General features: G+C 43.5%; 2 protein-coding genes across 8 annotated transcripts; one reads left to right on the top strand and one right to left on the bottom strand.

The window, feature by feature from the left end:
• Positions 1-4,404: 4,404 nt before the first annotated feature.
• On the bottom strand, positions 4,405-13,617 carry LOC123113092 (pentatricopeptide repeat-containing protein At2g13600). Of its 7 annotated transcripts, XM_044534250.1 has the most exons (6): positions 11,596-13,617; positions 10,939-11,024; positions 6,145-6,282; positions 5,899-6,047; positions 4,850-5,775; positions 4,405-4,734 (listed from the first exon to the last, which is right to left on the bottom strand). In XM_044534250.1, the coding sequence occupies exon 1, from the start codon at positions 13,426-13,428 to the stop codon at positions 11,956-11,958; it is 1,473 nt and encodes a 490-aa protein (XP_044390185.1). In that variant the 5' UTR covers positions 13,429-13,617; the 3' UTR covers positions 4,405-4,734; positions 4,850-5,775; positions 5,899-6,047; positions 6,145-6,282; positions 10,939-11,024; positions 11,596-11,955. The 7 variants fall into 7 exon arrangements, 6 of the variants coding, with proteins under 6 accessions (XP_044390185.1, XP_044390175.1, XP_044390166.1 ...); XM_044534240.1 differs by lacking the exon at positions 4,850-5,775 and having other exon boundaries at positions 5,888-6,047; XM_044534231.1 differs by having other exon boundaries at positions 4,405-5,775.
• On the top strand, positions 7,801-10,304 carry LOC123113082 (phenylalanine ammonia-lyase-like). The gene has a single exon (XM_044534212.1). The coding sequence runs from the start codon at positions 7,987-7,989 to the stop codon at positions 10,111-10,113; it is 2,127 nt and encodes a 708-aa protein (XP_044390147.1). The 5' UTR covers positions 7,801-7,986; the 3' UTR covers positions 10,114-10,304.
• Positions 13,618-22,832: the final 9,215 nt, after the last annotated feature.

Below are 22,832 nucleotides of genomic sequence, written 5' to 3'. Positions count from 1 at the left end.
AAATTGATTATTATTATATTTCCTTGTTCATGATAATCGTTTATTATCCATGCTAGAATTGTATTGATAGGAAACTCAGATACATGTGTGGGTACATAGACAACACCATGTCCCTAGTAAGCCTCTAGTTGACTAGCTCGTCAATCAATAGATGGTTACGGTTTCCTGACCATGGACATTGGATGTCGTTGATAACGGGATCACATCATTAGGAGAATGATGTGATGGACAAGACCCAATCCTAAGCCTAGCACAAGATCATGTAGTTCGTATGCTAAAGCTTTTCTAATGTCAAGTATCATTTCCTTAGACCATGAGATTGTGCAACTCCCGGATACCGTAGGAGTGCTTTGGGTGTGCCAAACGTCACAACGTAACTGGGTGGCTATAAAGGTACACTACGGGTATCTCTGAAAGTGTCTGTTGGGTTGGCACGAATCGAGATTGGGATTTTGTCACTCCGTGTAAACGGAGAGGTATCTCTGGGCCCACTCGGTAGGACATCATCATAATGTGCACAATGTGACCAAGGGGTTGATCATGGGATGATGTGTTACAGAACGAGTAAAGAGACTTGCCGGTAACGAGATTGAACAAGGTATCGGTATACCGACGATCGAATCTCGGGCAAGTACCATACCGCTAGACAAAGGGAATTGTATACGGGATTGATTGAGTCCTTGACATCGTGGTTCATCCGATGAGATCATCGTGGAACATGTGGGAGCCAACATGGGTATCCAGATCCCGCTGTTGGTTATTGACCGGAGAACATCTCGGTCATGACTACATGTCTCCCGAACCCGTAGGGTCTACACACTTAAGGTTCGATGACGCTAGGGTTATAAAGGAAGTTTGTATGTGGTTACCGAATGTTGTTCGGAGTCCCGGATGAGATCCCGGACGTCACGAGGAGTTCCGGAATGGTCCGGAGGTAAAGATTTATATATAGGAAATCCTGTTTCGGCCATCGGGACAAGTTTCGGGGTCATCGGTATTGTACCGGGACCACCGGAAGGGTCCCGGGGGCCCACCGGGTGGGGCCACCTGCCCCGGGGGGCCACATGGGCTGTAGGGGGTGCGCCTTGGCCTACATGGGCCAAGGGCACCAGCCCCTAGAGGCCCATGAGCCAAGATATAGGAAAAGGGGAGAGTCCTAAAGGGGGAAGGCACCTCCGAGGTGCCTTGGGGAGGATGGACTCCTCCCCCCCTCTTAGCCGCACCCCTTCCTTGGAGGAGGGGGCAAGGCTGCGCCTCCCCCCTCTCCCCTGCCCCTATATATAGTGGAGGGGAGGGAGGGCATCCATACCTGAGCCCTTGGCGCCTCCCTCCCTCCCGTGACACCTCCTCCTTTCCCGTAGGTGCTTGGCGAAGCCCTGCAGGATTGCCACGCTCCTCCATCACCATCACGCCGTTGTGCTGCTGCTGGATGGAGTCTTCCTCAACCTCTCCCTCTCTCCTTGCTGGATCAAGGCGTGGGAGACATTGTCGAGCTGTACGTGTGTTGAACGCGGAGGTGCCGTCCGTTCGGCACTAGGATCATCGGTGATCTGAATCACGACGAGTACGACTCCATCAACCCCGTTCACTTGAACGCTTCCGCTTAGCGATCTACAAGGGTATGTAGATGCACTCTCCTTTCTACTCGTTGCCGGTCTCTCCATAGATAGATCTTGGTGATACGTAGGAAATTTTTTGAATTTCTGCTACGTTCCCCAACAGAGCCTTGGCCACCAAAGCGCCCCCTAGGAAGCACACACCCCTAGGACGCGACCATGACGCGTGTTGGGGTTGAATGGTGGCCTTGCACCGCCTTTTCACCGTTTCTTTCTTCCGTTGCCTTTATATATTTAAAAACCCCAATTTTATTTATCGAGGATTTTTTTCACCACTATGACCTCTCTGTTTCTAGGAAGATCCAATATGGACGCCTGTTCCGGTACTATGCCGGAGGAGGAATCCATCTCCGGGGTCATCTTTATCATTCTTGTTGCCATCATGCCTATGTGTGAGTAGTCCTCCTTGGACTATGAATTCATACTAGTAGTTAGACGGCAATCTCCCTTGTTCATCAATAAAATGATCATATGAGCTTCTCTATGTAATTGTGATTCATCTGATGTAATTTGTGGTGTGTTTGTTAGGGTATGATGAATTTTCGCTGATGATTAGATCTATACATGTTTTATTCGTAGATTAATATGAGTTCTTGTTTCATAATTCATAGACATATATGCTCTCCGATCTACTAGTTGTGCACTGACTATGTTTAGATGAATGATCTCCAAGAGGGAGTCATGTATGTTAGATGAGCTCAATATTGCAAGTAACCTATCATAGTAACAAAAAGTGGAAAAGGCTGGTACTATATTGTACCATACTTGTGTGCAAATACTTATCATTAGGTGCAATTCAAGTACTTTTACTGGTTCGATAAACTTTAAGGTCATCAATTTATGGGGAATTGATGCTTGTAATAAACCTATGCATGGGGGGGCCAACATCTTCCTAGAAGAGAGGAATCAATGGTCTGAGCTGAAATGCGTGACGTGCCTCATCAGCGCATGCTTTGCCCATGAAAACCATGTGTAAGGTATCACACACAGTTTAACTAACCCAATCGTGCGCGATGGGTCAGGGATCGCACGTGATTATTTTATTTGCACACGGTTCAAGTTTTATATCGTGCATGATATCTTCGCCGCACACAGTTTAACAGAAAGGTTTGCGACAGGGGGTTTAATAGGACCGATATGCACTAGTACAGTACATTCAAAAAACAAGTCGTGCACTATCAAGTTCAGCACAAAATGGACACTCACGGGGTCATCTTTGGTCATAAGTTTGAATGTGTCTCTATTGCCCGAGGGCGTCCTGATTTGGGCAGAGTCATGCATTTGAATGCATCGCGAGCCGCGTTGGTAAAAGCAAATATAGGCAAGCGTTCGCGCGCACGTAGCGCCCCACCGCGCCTCCATGCGTGGCATCCGGAGGCTCATACATTATATAGCCAGTACAGGATAAGGACGGAGAGGGCCAGAGGCAGGGGAGGAGAACGGCACGCACGTACGCCGGCGACGACCATGAGGACGAGCTTGCACATCGCCATGGTCGCGGCGGTTGTCCTGCTGCTGGCCGTGACCGCGACGGCGCATGTCCGGATGGACTTGATGGACGGCTACCGGCCGCAGCAAAGGAGGGGCGGCGGCGGCGGCAGCTGGTCTTTCGACTTCATGAAAGGCCTATGGGGCGGGTACGCACATTCCGCCTGCGCCTGCGCATGGTTGATAGATAGATACTCTACATATATACCTCACGCAGTGGCTGACAGATGAATTTGCAGATGATTTGGCGGGCGCCACCACCGCAGCTTGCTCGAGCATGGTTTCATTAAGGAGTTCGATTGCCGGAGCAACGTACGTGTACTGCATGATGCATGCGACGTATCTGGCCTAGATATAAGAATTTTGCTTGAGAACTGAAGGACAATATTTTTTCTTACTTATGACTTATGTTATCTATCTTTATATGTATGCTTCGTTCACTCTAGTGAAGGACAGGCCGGGTGAAAGGGGCGACCGTCTTGGCTCGCCCATGTACGGGCCTCGGCCCATATAAGTACACATATGTACTGTAATTTCGTTTTTGTTTTTGAGCAACTATGTGTATTGTAAATTTTTCGATAAACAGAATTTCATTCGATCATTACATCAGACTGATACCGCCGTATTGGCATCTGGGTAGCATGATGCGCGCGGCCATCGCGTTCAAGAAAAGTAAAAAACGACAACATTGTTTGATAGAAAAGGTAAACATAAAACAATCATAGGATGAAGGAGGTCATATCCGAATACTACACCATCATCCATGATTGGATATAAGCCTCCTTGGTGATATGCTCCAACCGGGTAGTAGCGGTAGTAAAATTTCCCCCACTCTCTTGCTCTCTCGTCTCTCTTTGTATCTTTTTGGCCAAAGACTTGCATTACTAATAATCAAGTTATATGTAGGTGAACGTCCTCATTTCCTTTCGTCAAGAATGAATGAGTTTCCTTCGCAGTACGTTTCATTAACACCTGTCTCTAAAGTACTACTACTACTACTACGAGTATTCCAAAATAGACAGCGTTAGGCCTTGTTTGATAGGAAGGGATTGTAGAGGTTTTGGGAAGGGGGATTTCAGGGGATTTGGTGAATCCCCTCTTCCACCCAATCCCCTCAAAACCCCTTGAATCCTCAAAACCCTTCCTTTCACAATCCTCTTCATTTAAAATTTCTATTTGTTTGAAAGGGTTTGTCATGTTGACATAACATGGTGTAGAACATTTAAAAATCCAATCTTTACATCGTAACTAACTCCCCTTATATCCTTGCTACAGAATTGTAAAGGTCACCTGATAAAAATGACTTGAAATCAATATCTCATAATTTAGCAACAGCTTTCCCAACAGCAACATAATTTTGCATGACTTGAAATCAATATCTCATCACAACAACAACATAATTTATCATAGCAGCATGACTTTGAACCCCAAATCCCAGCATTCATAATTTATCATATCAACATAATCTTTCGCAGCAAACAATTCATCACAGCCACAACATCATTTTGCAACGAAGATAATGCAGAAAAATGTATCCATCTTTTGGTATCATGGTCATCTAGCATTGAGAACCTGAAAGAAATTTATTCATCCAGCTTGTCTATTGTTGCTTCTTTTGGTGCATGAGAACCTGATGAAACAAAAAGAGATAAACATTAGAGTGCCTTTAGAAAAAACCATTACAGCAAATAGCTGAACAAAAGGGATACTATGGCAGGAATTGTAAAGCTTTTTTCAGGAACAACCTTTTGTCAGGACAAAGGATATTTATGTAGAATTGGCAGGCTAATAAAACAATGAACAGTGCAAGAGGATACCAACAAAGCACTAGTGTCCTGAGGAGCAAAGATAAAACTTCATGTCACACTATGGCCATGGTCACTGAGACGAAAAGAAGGAACGTTCAAGATAACTGATCTCAATGACAAACTTTGTCCAAGGGGCGACACAGGGGTAACAGATTTAGTACCAAGATAGCGAGTTACTGGAAGATCATCCCCAGATATGGATCACAATGTAACTAAAAGACTTGCTGCGTGGAACAACTACATACTGACAGGAAAGTATGCTATGAACCTATATCAACAATTTAGGACTAGAGGTTTGGCCACACATTCATGCCTCCCGAGTCATAATCCTAGAAATAATTGGGCAACAATGCAAAATTGTAAAACTCAAAACATAATGATGATGAAACCTGTTATCGATGTCAACCTAATGGAACATGTACGATACTGACAATTGATTGTTGTTTCCCAAAAGAAGAAAAAGAAAGAGCTAAAGCTAAGCAAAGAGGCTTTTCCACTACAAATGGAGTTTATATGGAAAGCACAGATCATCAAACAGCACCAGAATTGAGTTCATTCTTGTTGTTGAACAACCCAGAATGTGAGGCCAACTTTTGACAGCGATACCAAGAAATGTCTGGAAATCTGAAATCAAAAACCGGATTTACGAACACTATCATATCCAATTATGATAGACTACAAACAAATACAGCATAAAACAGATATCTTAAGCCATGTTGGCATAGTAGGATTTTTTTTCCTCCAGTTACTTTTTTTCTGTTGAAGAACAAAAGGGTCTGCTTGTAGTTTTCTATCACAATTGCTGAAAGAATCCATGGATACTTCAACAACATCCGACCAATATACTCTTGTTCTATGCCAGCCTAGGGAAAAAGGATAATATTACACTACTACACTTGTTGTCTAGAGAAAAAAATAATATTGCAAGTTCCAGAATCGTTCACAAACATAAGGGTTCAGTTTTGAATCATGTACTTTTAGCATACCTTCTCCCATGCATGAATCCTTGGCTTGATATCCTTTTTGACATCAGAAAGGATAATAGGAGGAAATGCCAGCAGAGTTGATGGAATCCTTGGCTTGGGAACTCCAATGTGTTCGAGGAAATCAATTAATGCCTGAAGATGTTTGTCCTCTGAGCAGAGAAGAAGCATTGGAAATGATTCGATGAGATAGGGAAACAGTAAAATTCTTTTAGCAATGGGACACGGTAACTGGACTGTAAAACTTACTTTTCTGAAAAATGACAGCGTACTCTGGAGTGCCTCATCTGCAGGTATTGGCAAGTGCGCCATCATGCGCTTAGCATTCCGTCCGATTAGAGTTTAATAGCCACTGCTTGAAAACAGCATTTCCTTCAAGAACTTAACCTATGCACGAATAAAAACCTTAAGTAAAGAATGCTGCAACCTACTGAACATATATAAGATAGTAAAAAACAGTACTCCCTCCTGTAAAGTTGTACTTAAACAGCGACAAGTAATATGGATTGGAGGGAGTAGCACATTTGTCAACAATAACTCATCTGACTCAGTCATAAACTCATAATCCATACAGTCACAATATCAGACAGAGATGCGATGCCACCATTTACTAGTGTCAACGACAATTTGCTGCACATTTTCTAATCTGATTAACAGTAAATGGTTAAAATAGTTTGGCATTTTAAAAAACAGATGAAGCAATGGGTGGTGTAGTGGCGTCGCGTTTGAGCATTCCTTTTACTTCTGAATTTCACTTTCTGCTAGCCGCAGGCGGAAAATGCAACGCAAACTGTGAACTCTGTTCTAATACAGATGTGATGTCCAAGATGGAACTTTGACTACAGGAACATATGCCATGGCCACTCACCCTGAGGATGAGCACGGGGAGCCCCTCGGCGGCAAGTAGGGCGCGATGAGCTTGGCGGAGGAGAGGTGCACGCCGAGGCTCTCGACGAGCAGGACGACGGGGCCGTCGCGCCGGCTCCGCCCCATGAAGTACACCTTCCTGCCGAACCCGAGCGCGCCCGCCCTGGCTCTCCAGGACGCCCAGAGCCCGAGCTCTTCCAGCCCCTGACGCCGTCAGCCAGCATGGCTGCGTACCCCGACGCGCGCGCGGCGATGGCGGCCGCGTCCTCCGGCGATGCGCCGTGGTCCCGCAGAAGCTCCGCCACCGCCGCCTCACGCGGGTCGCCGCGGGCGGAGGAGAGGGAGCTCGCGGCGTGGGCGGTGGTGGCGACGGGGCGGCGGAGCGGGAGCCGGAGGCCGAGATGGAGAGGCGGGCGGGGCGTGTTCCCTGCGTGTGCCCTCGGGGCTTGGGAGACGCGTGGATAGAAGGGGATCAAAGGGGGATGGAAGGGATTGGGCTATGCAAACCATGTGAAACAAACGGGCCGTCGGTGCTTTCAGAGGTTTTTGGGCCCCGCGGGGTTGATCCTCTGGAAACCCCTCAAGCCCCTTGTACCAAATGAGGCGTTAGGAAAAGTCCGCAACGAAAATATGCAGAAATTATTTATTATTTAGATAGGTATATAATGTGGTGTAAACTTAAATCTGGAAATCACTGGGACGATAATGGACAAGTTTGCTGCTGACTAGCTGGTTTGTAGGCTGGCCGCTGCAGCTCGTCTCCATAACAGACTTGATCAGCCGGAGACCATCGCCATCGGCTAGCAACCGCGTGCAGCGTCAGACTCGTGCGTTCCCCTCGCATGGCACAGCATAGTATACTAGTATCCCAGTGTCGCAGCAGCTGCCTTTCTTCGTCGTCTTCTTCCTAGTCCGCACGCACGAGGCCACCAACCCACCTTCGTGCTCACCCGGCCAAGTCCGGCGGTCAACACAACCATCCCGGTCACAGCCCACACCAAATCTCCATCGCCACCCACCCTGCCGGCGCTACCTATTTAATCCCGCCCTCTCCTCCATTTCCATCCAAGAAGAGCATCCCCCTCCTCTCCTACTCCAACGAGCTCTTCTCTCTCAAGGCTGCTCCACACATACATCGAGCTGCTCCAGCTGATACAGTAAACACCACCAGTCTCCACCCGAGCTGCTCCATCGAGACTCCAAGACACAGCCTCGACCAAACCAATGGCGGCCAACGGCAACGACGGTCTGTGCGTGGCCAAGCCGCGGAGCGCTGCTGACCCGCTCAACTGGGGGAAAGCGGCTGCGGAGCTGTCGGGGAGCCATGTGGACGCGGTGAAGCGGATGGTGGAGGAGTACCGCAGGCCGGTGGTGGTCATGGAGGGCGCGAGCTTGACCATCGCCCAGGTCGCGGCCGTGGCCGCGGCCGGCGGGGCCAGGGTGGAGCTCGACGAGTCCGCGCGCGGCCGCGTCAAGGAGAGCAGCGACTGGGTCATGGCCAGCATGGCCAACGGCACCGACAGCTACGGCGTCACCACCGGCTTCGGCGCCACCTCCCATCGGAGGACCAAGGAGGGCGGCGCCCTGCAGAGGGAGCTCATCCGCTTCCTTAACGCCGGGGCGTTCGGCACCGGCAGCGACGGCCACGTGCTGCCCGCGGCCACCACGCGCGCGGCGATGCTCGTCCGCGTCAACACCCTGCTCCAGGGCTACTCCGGCATCCGCTTCGAGATCCTCGAGACGATCGCCACGCTGCTCAACGCCAACGTGACGCCGTGCCTGCCGCTCCGGGGCACCATCACCGCTTCCGGCGATCTCGTCCCACTCTCCTACATCGCTGGACTTGTCACCGGCCGCCCCAATGCCGTGGCTGTGGCTCCCGATGGCACCAAAGTTAATGCCGCCGAGGCATTTAAGATTGCCGGCATCCAGCACGGTTTCTTCGAGCTGCAGCCCAAGGAAGGCCTTGCTATGGTTAATGGCACCGCCGTGGGCTCTGGGCTAGCGTCGATTGTTCTCTTTGAAGCGAACATCCTTGGTGTCCTTGCTGAAGTTTTGTCGGCTGTGTTCTGCGAAGTGATGAATGGCAAGCCAGAGTACACCGACCACCTGACTCACAAGTTAAAGCACCACCCTGGACAGATCGAGGCCGCGGCTATCATGGAGCACATCCTAGAGGGCAGCTCCTACATGATGCTTGCCAAGAAACTTGGTGAACTCGACCCTTTGATGAAGCCAAAGCAAGATAGATATGCTCTCCGCACGTCACCGCAATGGCTCGGCCCACAAATTGAGGTCATTCGTGCAGCGACAAAGTCGATCGAGCGCGAGATCAACTCCGTCAATGACAACCCACTCATTGACGTATCTCGTGGAAAGGCAATCCACGGCGGCAACTTCCAGGGCACACCCATCGGTGTGTCAATGGACAACACGAGGCTTGCCATTGCTGCGATCGGCAAGCTCATGTTTGCCCAATTCTCGGAGCTGGTGAACGACTACTACAACAATGGCTTGCCCTCCAACCTCTCTGGTGGCCGCAACCCAAGCTTGGACTATGGCTTCAAGGGTGCCGAGATCGCCATGGCGTCATACTGCTCGGAGCTTCAATTCTTGGGCAACCCTGTGACCAACCATGTCCAGAGCGCGGAGCAGCACAACCAAGATGTTAACTCCCTCGGATTAATCTCGTCTCGGAAGACCGCCGAGGCCATCGACATTCTGAAGCTCATGTCCTCTACGTTTCTGGTTGCGTTGTGCCAAGCCATCGACCTGCGCCACCTTGAAGAGAATGTCAAGAATGCCGTCAAGAATTGTGTCACGAGAGTGGCTAGGAAGACCCTGATCACAAATGACATGGGTGGCCTCCACAACGCTCGTTTTTGTGAGAAGGACTTGCTTCAGACAATCGACCGGGAAGCGGTGTTTGCATACGCAGACGACCCTTGCAGCGCCAACTACCCTCTCATGAAGAAGATGCGTGCGGTGCTGGTGGAGCACGCCTTGGCCAATGGCGAGGCTGAGCGCAACGCGGAAACCTCGGTGTTTGCCAAGGTTGCTACATTCGAGCAGGAGCTCTGCGCGGCACTGCCTCAGGAGGTCGAGGCTGCTAGAGGTGCAGTGGAGAATGGCACCGCCGCAGAACCGAACCGTATCGCTGACTGCCGGTCATACCCTCTGTACCGGTTCGTGCGCAAGGAGTTAGGGACGGTGTACTTGACCGGAGAGAAGACACGGTCACCCGGGGAGGAGGTGGACAAAGTGTTCATTGCCATGAACCAGGGAAAGCACATCGACGCTCTGCTAGAGTGCCTGAAGGAGTGGAACGGCGAGCCTCTGCCTATCTGCTAATCAGGAGATGAAGAGAAGATGCCGTGCTTCAGAATTTCTGAAAACTGATAATACTGTTGTTTGATTTTATTTTATGTTTCCACTTCTGAAGCGTTGATGCATGCAACGTTCTTCCGGAGCTAGAGCGTAAGCTTATGCTGATGTAAGTGAAAGGGTATAAATTTTCATGACAAATGTTCAATTTGTTCAAATGAATCCATAGTAGGCGGTCTACTGCTGTATTGACAAGTACAAATTTATCTATAATAGTTACTACATTGCATTGCAATATAAAGAGAAACAACACCAGGTTCCTCCTGGCATCAAATATTTATATTACCCCTCTGATCCATATTACGATTATAATAGAGTATTCAAAATGTATACCATAAAGTATACACCAAGATACTATGATGAGTTGTAAGATACATCAAAGTAGAAATCATTCTGAAGTATGGAAATGCTAAATCATTTTACTGCAAACATCTGGCGACAGGAACTATATGCTTTGCATCACATTGGTTGGTCTCAGCAAACATCCGCCCTCAAATATCTCATTGCAAGCATGGCTGCTATGGTTCTAGTAGAAATTTGGTCCTTAGGTCAACACGATATACTCAAAGATGAGGATGGCTCAGATGCACAGTCTGACCCTCATGGAGTGAAGAACAACTATCCTGACGGAAGAAATTTCAATGTATCAGCACTATGTATCTCATATGTGTCGTTGGTGTCCTGATGTCTAGCAATCAAAACATATGACAAAGACAAACAGAACTGTGTTTGCATTGAAACATGAACACATTTTTTAGCAGAAGGGCTTACACTTAAGAGTTGGCAGAATACCTGGCCCATCTTGGAAACTGGACCTTCACTTCAATCTTGTTCAAGCACCTCCTTCTTGACTAGATTTTCCTTAAAACAAAAGGCAGCTGGAAAAACAGAGATCAGTCCCTTGCAGTCATACAGCCATAGCCATACAGTCGAACAACATACTAAGCAGATACTTACAAATAAGTACAAAAAGATAAGACCAATGAAATAAAGGATTATTATCTCACATCCTATAAGGCCATCAATGCAAGTTTTTCTACTGCAGTAACAAAGGATTAACTTTCGGTTTAATCAAATTTAGGGCTTCTTTGTTTTGCAGGATTTAAAAACACACAAGAATAGGAAAAACATAGGAATTGAATGTCATGGCATGTCGAACCCTATAGGAATTAAAACACATGAATGTGTAATAGAAGTTGTTTGGTTGAACCACAAGAAAAATATGAACTTTCTTGAATGATTAGGTCATTGTCATAGTCATCATAGAAACACAATCTTTTTCCATGAGGTTGGGCTCAATAGAAAATTTTCTTTGAAATTGCATGAAAAGTGCTCCATACGAAAAATAATAATCTATGTGCTTTAAGTCTATAGATGAAACAAGAGCTATAGGGGGATAATCCGAAGTAGAATCCACCAAAATACCTTTTGAATCAAAGAAGCACTTACTTATTTGCATTGATGAAATCCTACTATTTTAAACGAACAATATATCCATCTGTGTCGACAATTCAATATATAAGAAAACTTCTTCATGGTCGAATGAAAGCACCATCTTGAAAACCGTCGCATATAGTATAATCTACAAAACACACATAAGCAAGTCGCCAGAGCGTATCACCTTACTTATCCTCTTGCTGCAATTTCAAATTTCCAAGGACATATTTTCATCTCACAGCCTATTTGACGTCACTAGTAGCACTAGTTCTAAGGGAAACAACCAACTAGGACAATGTCCACTGTTCAACAAGATTTAAAATAGCTCTGATCAAAGAGCATCACCAAAAATCGTCTATGGTTTTGAAGGCATCACCCATATATCTTCCTTAAAGAATCAAGAGTCTGCAGTACATTAACCAATTCAGGGTGAGACTGATCAGCCATTAGAAATACATGAATTCCATCATGCAACTCGACCCAACTACATCCAGGCTCTTTCTTCACCCACTCTCTGTTCATGTTCTCCCTGATCATCCATGTCTCATGCCAATCGCCCTCCGATGCATGTATACTTGATAAAGCAACCCAGTTACTGTGGTTCTCTGGATCAAGCTCGAGTAAACGGGACGCTGCAAGCTGACCTAACTTAGCATCCCCATAGATTCGACAGGAATTAAGTAGCGCACTCCAAGCAGCAATGCTCGACTCAAATGGCATATTCTCAATGAATTCAAGAGCATCTTCTAGGTGACCTCTCCTGCAAATTAGATCTGCCATACAACCGTAGTGCTCAGGCTGCAGCTTAACCGAGCTTTGGCCATCAAACAGAAACTTGAAGTAGTGCCAACCTTCTCGAACAAGTCCACCATGGCTACAAGCTGACAACACCGCAAGGTATGCTACTCCATCTCTTTTGATGCCCAAACGTGCCATCCTATCAAACAAGCATACCGCGTCTTGTGCACGACCAAACTTGCCATAGGCTGAGATCATCGTAGTCCACAAAACAGCATCTAATGAAGGTGTCCCATTGAAGACAAGCTCTGCTGAATCAACACATCCACACTTTGCATACATATCCAGCAAGGAATTCCTTACAACAACATCAGAATCAAATCCTGCACCAAGAACCCGTGCATGCACTTGCATCCCCTGTTTTAACAACGCCAGCTCCCCACACGCATCCACAATTATGGCATACGAGAAGCCATCTGCACCAACCTCACAAGAAACCATTGACGCAAACAAGCCCAGAGTCTCCTCAGCTTGACCACTCCCGAGATACCCAGCCATCATCGAGTTCCACGCAACAATGTCCCTCGCCACCATCACCCCAAACGCTCTCCTCGCATATTCAACATTCCGGCACCTCGCATACATGTCAAGAACCCCGTTATCCACAACTGAATCGACCGGGCCATACATACTCATCTTCACAACCCTGGCATGGATTTCCTTCCCGGCAGCAAGGGCGGCCTGGCCAACCCCGGCACACGCGAGCAAACCACCGGACAGGGTGTACCCGTTGGGAGCAACACCAGATTCCACCATGCGCCTCAGAAGTGCGAGAGAATCTGCGTGCAAACCCTGGTGAGCGTGGCCGGTAATGAGGGACGTCCAGGAGACCACGTCCCGTCTGGGCATTTCGTCGAACAGAGCGCGGGCGTAACCAGGGAGCCCGCACCTGAGTGCCAGGTGCGCGAGTGAGGTAGCTAGTATGGCGGACGCCGACAGGCCGAGCTTGAGGAGGACAGCGTGGAGGGGTTTGACATGGGGAGTGGAACGGCCAGTGGCGGCGGATTTGAGGGCGCCGGCGAGGGAGGTGGCGTCCCACTCCCACATCAGACGCCTGCCACACGACGTACGAGGCTGTCTCGCGGGAACGGTGGGGGAGCCTTTTTTTTTGAAAAAGGTGGGGGAGCCTTTTTGCTGGGCTAAATTAGAGAATTACTTTTTTTTTAGTGGTAATTAGGGAATTACTTTAGGCCTTTCAAGTCTGCTCCTGAGCTCAAGACAAGAGGCTCAGCCCACTTCGAGAAACTAGGTAGTGAGGTTAACTAGAGAGCTCCTTCCTGTTCGGCGCCTTAAGCGCCCGAACAAGTAGCTGGCGCCGGATCCGGCTTACTTGCTCCCTTCCCATGCTCCCACTTCATCCTATGGCTATCCTTTTTTCTTTTTTTTTCTAATCTAATCATCTCCCCCTAATTTTTAGGAAGTGGGGCCGGGTTTTATTTTCTTCCAATCAAATCAAGCCATGTACGCGGGAGCACGGATGGGAGCATGGAAAGGGAGGCGCCGGATCCGGCTTACTTACTCCCTTCCCATGCTCCCACTTCATCCTATGGCTATCCTTTTTCCTTTTTTTTCTAATCTAATCATCTCCCCCTGATTTTTAGGAAGTGGGGCCGGGTTTTATTTTCTTCCAATCAAATCAAGCCATGTACGCGGGAGCACGGATGGGAGCATGGAAAGGGAGCAGGCAAGTCTCATCCGCTGGCGCCCACGCGCCGCACCTCATGGGCCGGCCCACCACACGCAGTAGAAGGAAAAATGCCTCGCGAAAAAATCAACAAAAAAGTGCGGCTAAAAGGACTCGAACTCGCGCCTTGCAAGCAGAACACCAAAACAGTTTTCTTAACCACAGCAGACGGTAAGTGCCACACGATTAGAATGGCCGCGAAACTATTAAGAACCAACGTACGCGCTCTATTTATTATATTTGTGAATTATTTGAAAACAATTTGGAAAAGTTGACTTTTTTAACAAAAAGAGTTCTTCAAATTTCGTAAAAAGCTTACGATTTTTTTAAAAAAGTTCATTGATGTTTTAAAAAAGTTCATTGATTTGAAAAAAATCATCAAATTTGGAAATAGTTCATCCATCTTTTTCAAAAATGTTCATCGGATTTGAAAAAAGTTCATCGGTTCTGTGAAAATGTCATCCAATCTAAAAAAAGTTCATCGAATTTGAAAAAGGTTCATCGACTTTGAAACAAACTTCATCAATTCAGAAAAAGTTCATTAAATATAAAAAAAGTTCATCAAATATGAAGAAAAATCACCAGATTTGGAAAATTTTCATTGAATCTAAAAAAAGTTCGTCAAATCTGAAAAAAGTTCATTGAATTTGAAAATAGTTCATCGATCTTGAAAAAAAGTACATCAAATTTTAAAAAATTCATAGATCTTGAAGAAAAGTTCATCAATTTTAAATAAAATAATCATGAATTTGAAGAAAAAAGTTCACGCATTTAGCAAAAAAGGAAAAAAAATCACGAATTTGAAAAAAAGTTTGTGAATTTAAGAATAGTCACGATTTAAAAAAAATGAACGTATTTGTAAAAAGAAAAGAAAAGGAAAAAGAAAGAGAAAGAGAAAAAAAAGAAGAAAAACTGGCCAAAACAAATAAGGAAAAAAGGGGAAAAGGGAGAAACCACTGCGTTTTTAACTAATAATGAAGCCATGCCTAAAAATAAGCACTAGTGTTATCATAGTCTGTTGGTTGCCTCTCTCTGTATGTTACCTATAGATCTTGAGTTCAAAACAAGTTGTGCGCATCTTTTTTGAACTTTTGTAGAATTGAGAAAAAAAATTTGAAGTGGGCTGGCCCAAGGCGAAGAGGGGGATGTGCGGCGGTTAGGGGATTTGCCTAAATCCGGCGCTTAAGGCGCCGAATAGGATCTGGGTTGACGAGCGCTCCTTCAGAAGCCTCCCGACGATTACTTGGGGTGAGCTGAGAGAGATCCACATAGCGCGCTCCCAGCTGCCGCCACGTGTCGTCTCTAGGCGCTCCCTTCGGATTCTGTTTTGTATTTTATTTTTTTGCACGCGTTTTCGGCTTTTTACATGTTTCTTTCTGGTTTTTAATTTTTCATCGGTCTTTCCTAGCTTTTTGATTAATTTTGCGCAAAAAATATTTTTTCCTTCTGTGAGAGGCACGGTTTTGCTTCCGCGAAAAAAATGTGTTCCTTTTGATCATCCATTAGAGGCACCGTTTTACTTCCGCGAGATCCATTGTCGTGCCTCTCGGAAACGAAAAAAACGCTTTTTTTTTTTCTTTTCCTTTCGTGAGAGGCACGGATTTGCTTCCACAAGAGTCATGGCCGTGCCTCTCGAAAACGGAAGAAAAATATGTTTTTTTTCTTTTCGTCCCATGAGAGACATGGTTTTGTTTCTGCGAGAGGCACAGTCGTGCCTCTCGAAAATGAAAAAAAAGGTGTTTTCACTTTTTTTTCCTATGAGAGGCATGGTTTTGCTCTCTAGGAAACGAAACACATTTTCCTTTTTTTTTCCTTCGGCGAGAGGAACAGTTTTTTGTCCGGTTTTTTTCATGGTAAAAATTCATCAAAAACCTATCAACATAGGATCTAGGTTTAAACATCTCAACGAGAGGGATCCAACGGTGAAAACGATTCGAGATTTGAACACGTGGTTTACGAGATAAAATGTTTTGAATAAAGGGATCTACGGAAAAAGGAAAAAACTATGACGCGACAAGTGACGCAGGTCGAAGTGATCCTTGAAAGAGGTACTCTTCAATTAGTGATTTTGGAGGTCAGAGCACCTATACAACGGTTCAGCCCAAAGCCTATTCAGCGACTGAAGCACCTATGTTTGGGCAAGCCGGCGCTCAGCGCCTCTCCAGCTTAGGCTCGGCCCATTTTACACTTTTTTTCTTGTTCATAAGGTATGTCACAGGCGGGCCAGGTTCGTGTTTGATTTGCCCACGTAATTCTTTTTCCACAAATTTTAGGAATCTTCTTAAAGATTTTACCGGTTTTTCCCAGAGCGGTATTTCCTTAATTTTTTTCAGGACAAGTTTTTTTTCAAACTTTTTCAAAAGTTAATGAAATTTTCTAAGTTTCTTGAAGATTTTCAAAAATTTATGGACTTTAAAAAATTTGTGAATTGTTTTCATTTTTTTAACTTTTTCTAATTACGAAAGTTTTCAACACCCATGATTAGTTTTTTGAAATCCATGAACCTTTTTTGAATCCATGATTATCTTTCAAGTGCATGAATATTTTAAAATGCACAAATTTCTTCAAATGTTGTGATTGTTTTAAAACAAATCCACCAACATTTTTCAAATCTATGAGTTTTTTTTTAAAAATCCATGAACTATATCCAAAATAGTGCTTTATTTCAAAGTCATGAAAGTTTTTAAAATTTTTACACTTTTTCATATAAGTGAACTTTTTGACATTTATGAAATGTTTTCCAAACCCACAATTTTGTTTTTAATTTTATGATTTTTGAAATCTATTTTTAAAAAGTAAAGGGAATACAGTCAAATTGATCAAGCAGTCCACCTATCAACCAGGCGTTGGTTGGCCAGCCTAGTACATGCATCCGCGGGCGCGCCACTTGGCCTAACTGGCGCTTAGGACGCTAGTTAGGAGTTGTCGTGCTTCGGAGAGCTCTTGTTCGGCGCCTTAAGTGCCCGAATAGGTAGCTGACGCCCATGCACCCCATCTTATGGGCCGGCCCATTTTTTCATTCCTTCCCGATCACGCTTCCATGAAAAAAATTGATCGCTCTCCACCGCACAGCTTCGCTCTGGATCACATTCCCTCAAAAATAGATTTTTTTAATCCCTCAAAGAAGTTTACCAATTTTCAAGAAAAAAGACAAAAATGGAAAATTTTAATAGATTTGGAAAGAACAATCCATCGATTTGAAAAAGTACATAGGTTTTAAAAATAGTTCATTGATTTTGAAACAAAAAAATAGTCAATTTTGAAAAAAGTTTTTCGTTTTTGTAAAAAAAGTTCATCAATTTTGATAAAAATTGAATTCAATTTGAAAAAAGTTCATCGATTTTTAAAAAGTCCATCAAAAATTAAAAAGAATTCATATAATCTGAAAAAAGTTCATTAAATATGAAGAAAGTTCATCGAATTTGAAGAAAGTTCATTAAATTTGTGAAAAAGTTCAGCAAATTTTACAAAGGTTCAGCAAATCTTAAAAATGTCATCGATTTCAAAAAAAAGATCATCAAATTTTAAAAAAGTTCATGAAATTTTAAAAAATCATCGATTTTGAAAAATATTCATCAATTTTGATAAAAGTTCATCAAAATAGAAAAAGTTCATCAAATTTGGAAAAGGTTCATCAATTTTAAAAAAAGTTCGTTGGTTTTTAAAAATCACGAAATTTAAAAAGGAAAAGAAAAAGCAAGAAGATCAAATACCAAAACAAAAAACCGAAAAAGAAAACCAAAAAGGTTATTTGAAGAAGGATAAAAGAGAAAACGATAAAACCACCTATAAATTGAATCACAAACAGGGAAAAATAGTTTGGGAAGCTTCCCTTGCAACCAAATAAAAGGAACAAAAACTGACTACCCTTGCCCGATCCTTTGCAACCAACTCATCGCGAGTTCGAACTATGGTGCGCGGATCTTTCTTGACGTTTGAAAATAAGAAAAAGACTAGAATGGGCCGAGCCCAACTAACGCGCCCGTGAGCGCCCGTTTCTAGAAATAGTAAGAACGGAATAACGACTTGTGCTTCAGGCACTCCTGAACACAGATGTTATATCTTGCTTATAGCCAAGCTACCATAAGTCTCGCTGAAGGTTTTACTCCCGCGTTGTAGCTACTGGGCCAGCCCGTCTTTAGGTTGGTCGTTGACTTCGCTGGTTCTCGCTTGGGTTATTTTTCTTTTCGTTTACTTTTTTGTTTTTGTTTGTTTCTCCACTTTTTTGTTTCCTTTGCATTTTCGTCGGTTTTCTCCGTTTCTTTCATCATTTTTCACTGGTTTTCATTTTCACTAGTTTCTTTCATGATTTTCATTGTTATTCTTGGTTTGTTTATCTGGTTTTCTTTTGCTTCTTTTTTGGTTTTTATTGGCTTTCTTTGTTTTCTTTTGTATCTTTCGCAGTTTCCTGTATTTCCATTGTTTTGAATTGGCTTCGCTAGATTTTTCATTTTTTTTTGTTTTCTTTTTGCTTTTTATTGGGGTTTCTTTGTTTTTACATTTTTTTATCGTCCTTATCAGTTTCTTTTTGGTTCAACACAAGTTAAAAATTTTCAGTACACATTCAACATCTGTTCTATACACCTAAAACATTTTCTACGTACATGGTTAGCATTTTCGAAATACATGATTAACATTTTTTGAGAACTTACATTTTTTATGTCAAATTCTCATACACATTGTACATTTTTTTATATATCTAGTATATTTTTCCTAATACATGTTTAAAATTATTCAGATACAAGTTTAACACTTTTTTAATACATGATCAACATTTTTTCCTTACACATTTTAACATTTTTTAAATGTTGGATTAACATTTTTCAAATACAATTTTTTTTGAATACATGGTCAACATACTTTCTATACACAATTTAATATTTTAAATGCTTAATTGACCTTTTCAAATACATGATTAATATTTTTTGAACACGTGGTCAACAATTCTTTTGTGCACATTTAACATTTTTCAAATGGTTGATTAAGATTTTGTTCAAATGAAAGATTAACATGTTTTTAATACATGTTTATCATTTTTTTCTATACACATTTAACATTTTTTGAATGCTTGATTTATATGTGTCAAATACGTGTTTAGCATTTTTTCACATGCTTGATTAATTTTTTCAAATACTTGATCATTTTTTACACACATTGTATATTCTTTCGTATACATGAGAAACATTTTCCTTATAATATTTGACAATTTTCAAATGCTTGGTTAACAATTTTTTCAAAATGTTTTTATGTAAAGTGTTTTTGTAGTATGTTTTATTTAAAATATTTTGAAGTATAAGCAAAAGTAAAAATTAAAGAAAATGAGAAAGCAAAGAAAATAAAATAAAGAAAACTTAAAATTGAGGCTTGGGCCTCCGGTGCACCTAGGCCGGCCCATCTCGTGCTACCCGTTCCCTAGGGTTCCCTTCTTTTCGGTATAAGCGAGACATAGGGGCGCCCGCTCCCGAACGCATTGGCGCTCGCATGATCTCTACACCGACCGTGGCCCATTAGCTTTGACTGCTAGCTATATTAATTCTGCACTAACAGTTAGCTTTGAACCTATAGAGAGGGAGGGTTTTGTTAAGGTGCATCCGCCACCGCCACAAGAGAACTTTCTGTGCCCTTGCCTCCTGCTGACAATTTGGCGCTGAGAGGTTAGGGGACCTTGCATATTCAAGAGTTCTACGTTTTTCATCATCGTCTAGTGATTATTGTATTTGTGCGAATAAATTCACTCTCATTCTTTTGGCGGTGTCATGAGGTTAGGGAGTTTTTGTCCTCGCAGATCCAATTATTTGGATCTGATGAGTTTATGTTGGTGTTTCAAACTTTTTTGTTGGTTTTTTGTGGAGTTGAAATGATTCATCGACATCATGGTGAAAAAATCGTTATCCGATGGTTTGCACTTCTAGGGGATCATCATCGGCCCAAGTACGTTCATCTATCAAGATTCCCATTTGTTTGGATAGGCGGCTCAAGGCGCTTCCGAAAACTATTATTTGTAATGTTCGTGCGGGTGAAAGAGTTATAACATCGTTGCTCCAGTCCAATTGCAGTCTCTCTACCAAAGTCTTTGGAGTATTTCTTCTAATAGAGATTGATACAGCGGAAAATGTGTTCTCAAAAGATTTCATTGTAATTCTTAGTCTAAGAGTTACTTTAAATTTTCTTGAATTTTAGATCCAAATTAGTGTACCTGTAATTGTTATGAGTATGAATAAGATTATAGGTGTTTAAAAAAAATTACAGTTAGCTTTGCCCGCTCGCAATCTATACACTTGTATTGGTCCACAGTTTTTTATTTCGGACATTTTCTTATTGAAAATGATTTTTAATTTGAGAAGGTCATTAAATTGAGAAAAGTTTGTAATTTATAAAAGTTCATGAATTTAAAAAATGATTTGTAAAAGTTTTCATAATTTTGAAAAAAAATCGTGAGTTTGAAAATTCCTCATGAATTTTGAAAATGTTCACGGTTTCGAATAAATATTACGATTTAGAAAAAAAAGTGAATTCGAAACAGAATCATGACTTGAAAAATCACAAATTTGGAAAAAAAATCATGATTTTGAAAAAAAAATTGAATTTGGAATTTTTTTCGAGAACTTTGAAAAATATGTTCATAAATTTGAAAATAATTTGCGAGTTTGAATAAAAACTAAAATAAGAAAAGCAAACAATTGTGCTGAAAAAACCGTGAAAAATTCCAGATGGTTCTCAAAACAGGCAGGGACAAAAGAATGATGCTAATGTATGGCGTGAACGAGAAAGGAAGAACGAAGGTTAATGGGTCGAGCCGAAGGTCGAACGGAGGGTGTGCGTTAGTTGCAAAAATAATAGGGACTGACACATAAATGTTAAATAGGAATCGTGGCTATTTTTGTCCTTTCCAAAGAAAAAAGCAATTTTTTGTCGGATTCTCAACAAAAAAACCATTTGGTGTTCATACACCTAAGAAAAACCTAAAAATTTCTTATTCCCCTAGAAACACCTAAATTTGCTCATTCCCCTAAAAACCTAACTTTTTCAGTTTCCCCAAAAAGAATGTGTTAATCTATTTTTTCAATAGATTGCAATGGTTAAGGTGGAAATCTATTAAATATTATTTTTGGGGAATGTAGTAATTCAAAAAATTTCTACGATCACGCAAGATCTATCTAGGAGATGCATAGCAACGAGACGGGAGAGTGTGTCCACGTATCCTCGTAGACCGAAAGCGGAAGCGTTTGGTAACGCGGTTGATGTAGTCGAACGTCTTCACGATCCAACCGATCCAAGTACCGAACGTACGGCACCTCCGTGTTCATCACCCGTTCAGCAGATGACGTCCCTCGAACTCTTGATCCAGTTGAGGTTCGAGGGAGAGTTCCGTCAGCATGACGGCGTGGCGACGGTGTTGATGATATTACCGGCGTAGGGCTTTGCCTAAGAACTACGACGGTATGACCAAGGTGTTAAACTGTGAAGGGGGCACCGCACACGACTAAGAGATTGTCTCTTGTGCTTTTGGGGTGCCCGCCTGCCCCCGTATATAAAGAAGGGAGGGAGGAGGCCAGCGGACAGGAGGGGCGTGCTTATAGGGGGAGTCCAACTAGGATTCCCAATCCTAGTTGGAGTCCTCTTCCCTTTTCCAAGAGGGGGAGAGAGAGAAGGAGTAGGAGAGGGAGAAAGAAAGAGGGGGGCGCCGCCCCCTCCCTAGTCCAATTCGGACCTGCTATGCGGGAGAGGGGGCGCGGCCACCCTGCGACCCTCCTCTCCTTTCCACTAAAGCCCATTAAGGCCCACTACTTCCCCCGGGGGGTTCCGGTAACCTCCCGGTACTCCAAAAAATGTCCGAACACTTCCGAAACCTTTTCGGTGTCCGAACATAACCTTCCAATATAGCAATCTTTATGTCTCGACCATTTCGAGACTCCTCGTCATGTCTGTGATCTCATCCGGGACTCCGAACAAACTTCAGTCATCAAAAACACATAACTCTTAATACAAATCGTCATCGCACATTAAGCGTCGGACCCTACGGGTTCGAGAACTATGTAGACATGATCGAGACACATCTCCGATCAATAACTAATAGTGGAACCTAGATGCTCATATTGGCTCCTACATATTCTACAAAGGTCTTTATCGGTCAAATCGCACAACAACATACGTTGTCCCTTTGTCATCGGTATGTTACTTGCCCGAGATTCGATCGTCGGTATCATCATACCTAGTTCAATCTCGTTACCAGCAAGTGTCTTTACTCGTTCCATAATGCTTCATCCCGCAACTAACTCATTAGTCACATTGCTTGCAAGGCTTATAGTGATGAGCATTACCGAGAGGCCTAGAGATACCTCTCACTACTAGAAAAAGGGCTATAGATGGGATTGACACTAATGGCACACCAGACAGGCGGTGCGCCATTAGTATATACTAATGGCACACCACCTTCTGCTACGCCATTAGTGTTGAACTACTAATGGCGCACCTGGCCCAAGGTGCGCCATTAGTATCAAACTTTTTTTTTGAACTAGTGCGCCTGTCCAAACATACTAATGGCGCATCCAGACGAAGTGCGCCATTACTAGTTGTAACTAGTAATGGCGCACCTGTCGGAAAGTGCACCACTAATGTTGTTTTTTTATTATATTTTTTATTCCTTTTTTTGCAAAACTACTAATGGCGCACTTCTCCACCGTACGCCATTACTAGTTTAAACTAGTAATGGCGCACTCTGGAGCAGTGCGCCATTAGTATGTTTTTTTTGCAAAACTACTAATGG

Source organism: Triticum aestivum, chromosome 1B (assembly GCF_018294505.1).
Source record: "Triticum aestivum cultivar Chinese Spring chromosome 1B, IWGSC CS RefSeq v2.1, whole genome shotgun sequence".
Taxonomy (NCBI): domain Eukaryota; kingdom Viridiplantae; phylum Streptophyta; class Magnoliopsida; order Poales; family Poaceae; genus Triticum; species Triticum aestivum.
This window is presented reverse-complemented; position numbering and strand designations above follow the sequence as displayed.

Excerpts from the sequence above, each read along its gene's own strand:
- LOC123113082 (XM_044534212.1), top strand. The coding sequence starts at position 7,987 with ATGGCGGCCAACGGCAACGACGGTCTGTGCGTGGCCAAGCCGCGGAGC.
- LOC123113092 (XM_044534240.1), bottom strand. The coding sequence starts at position 13,428 with ATGTGGGAGTGGGACGCCACCTCCCTCGCCGGCGCCCTCAAATCCGCC.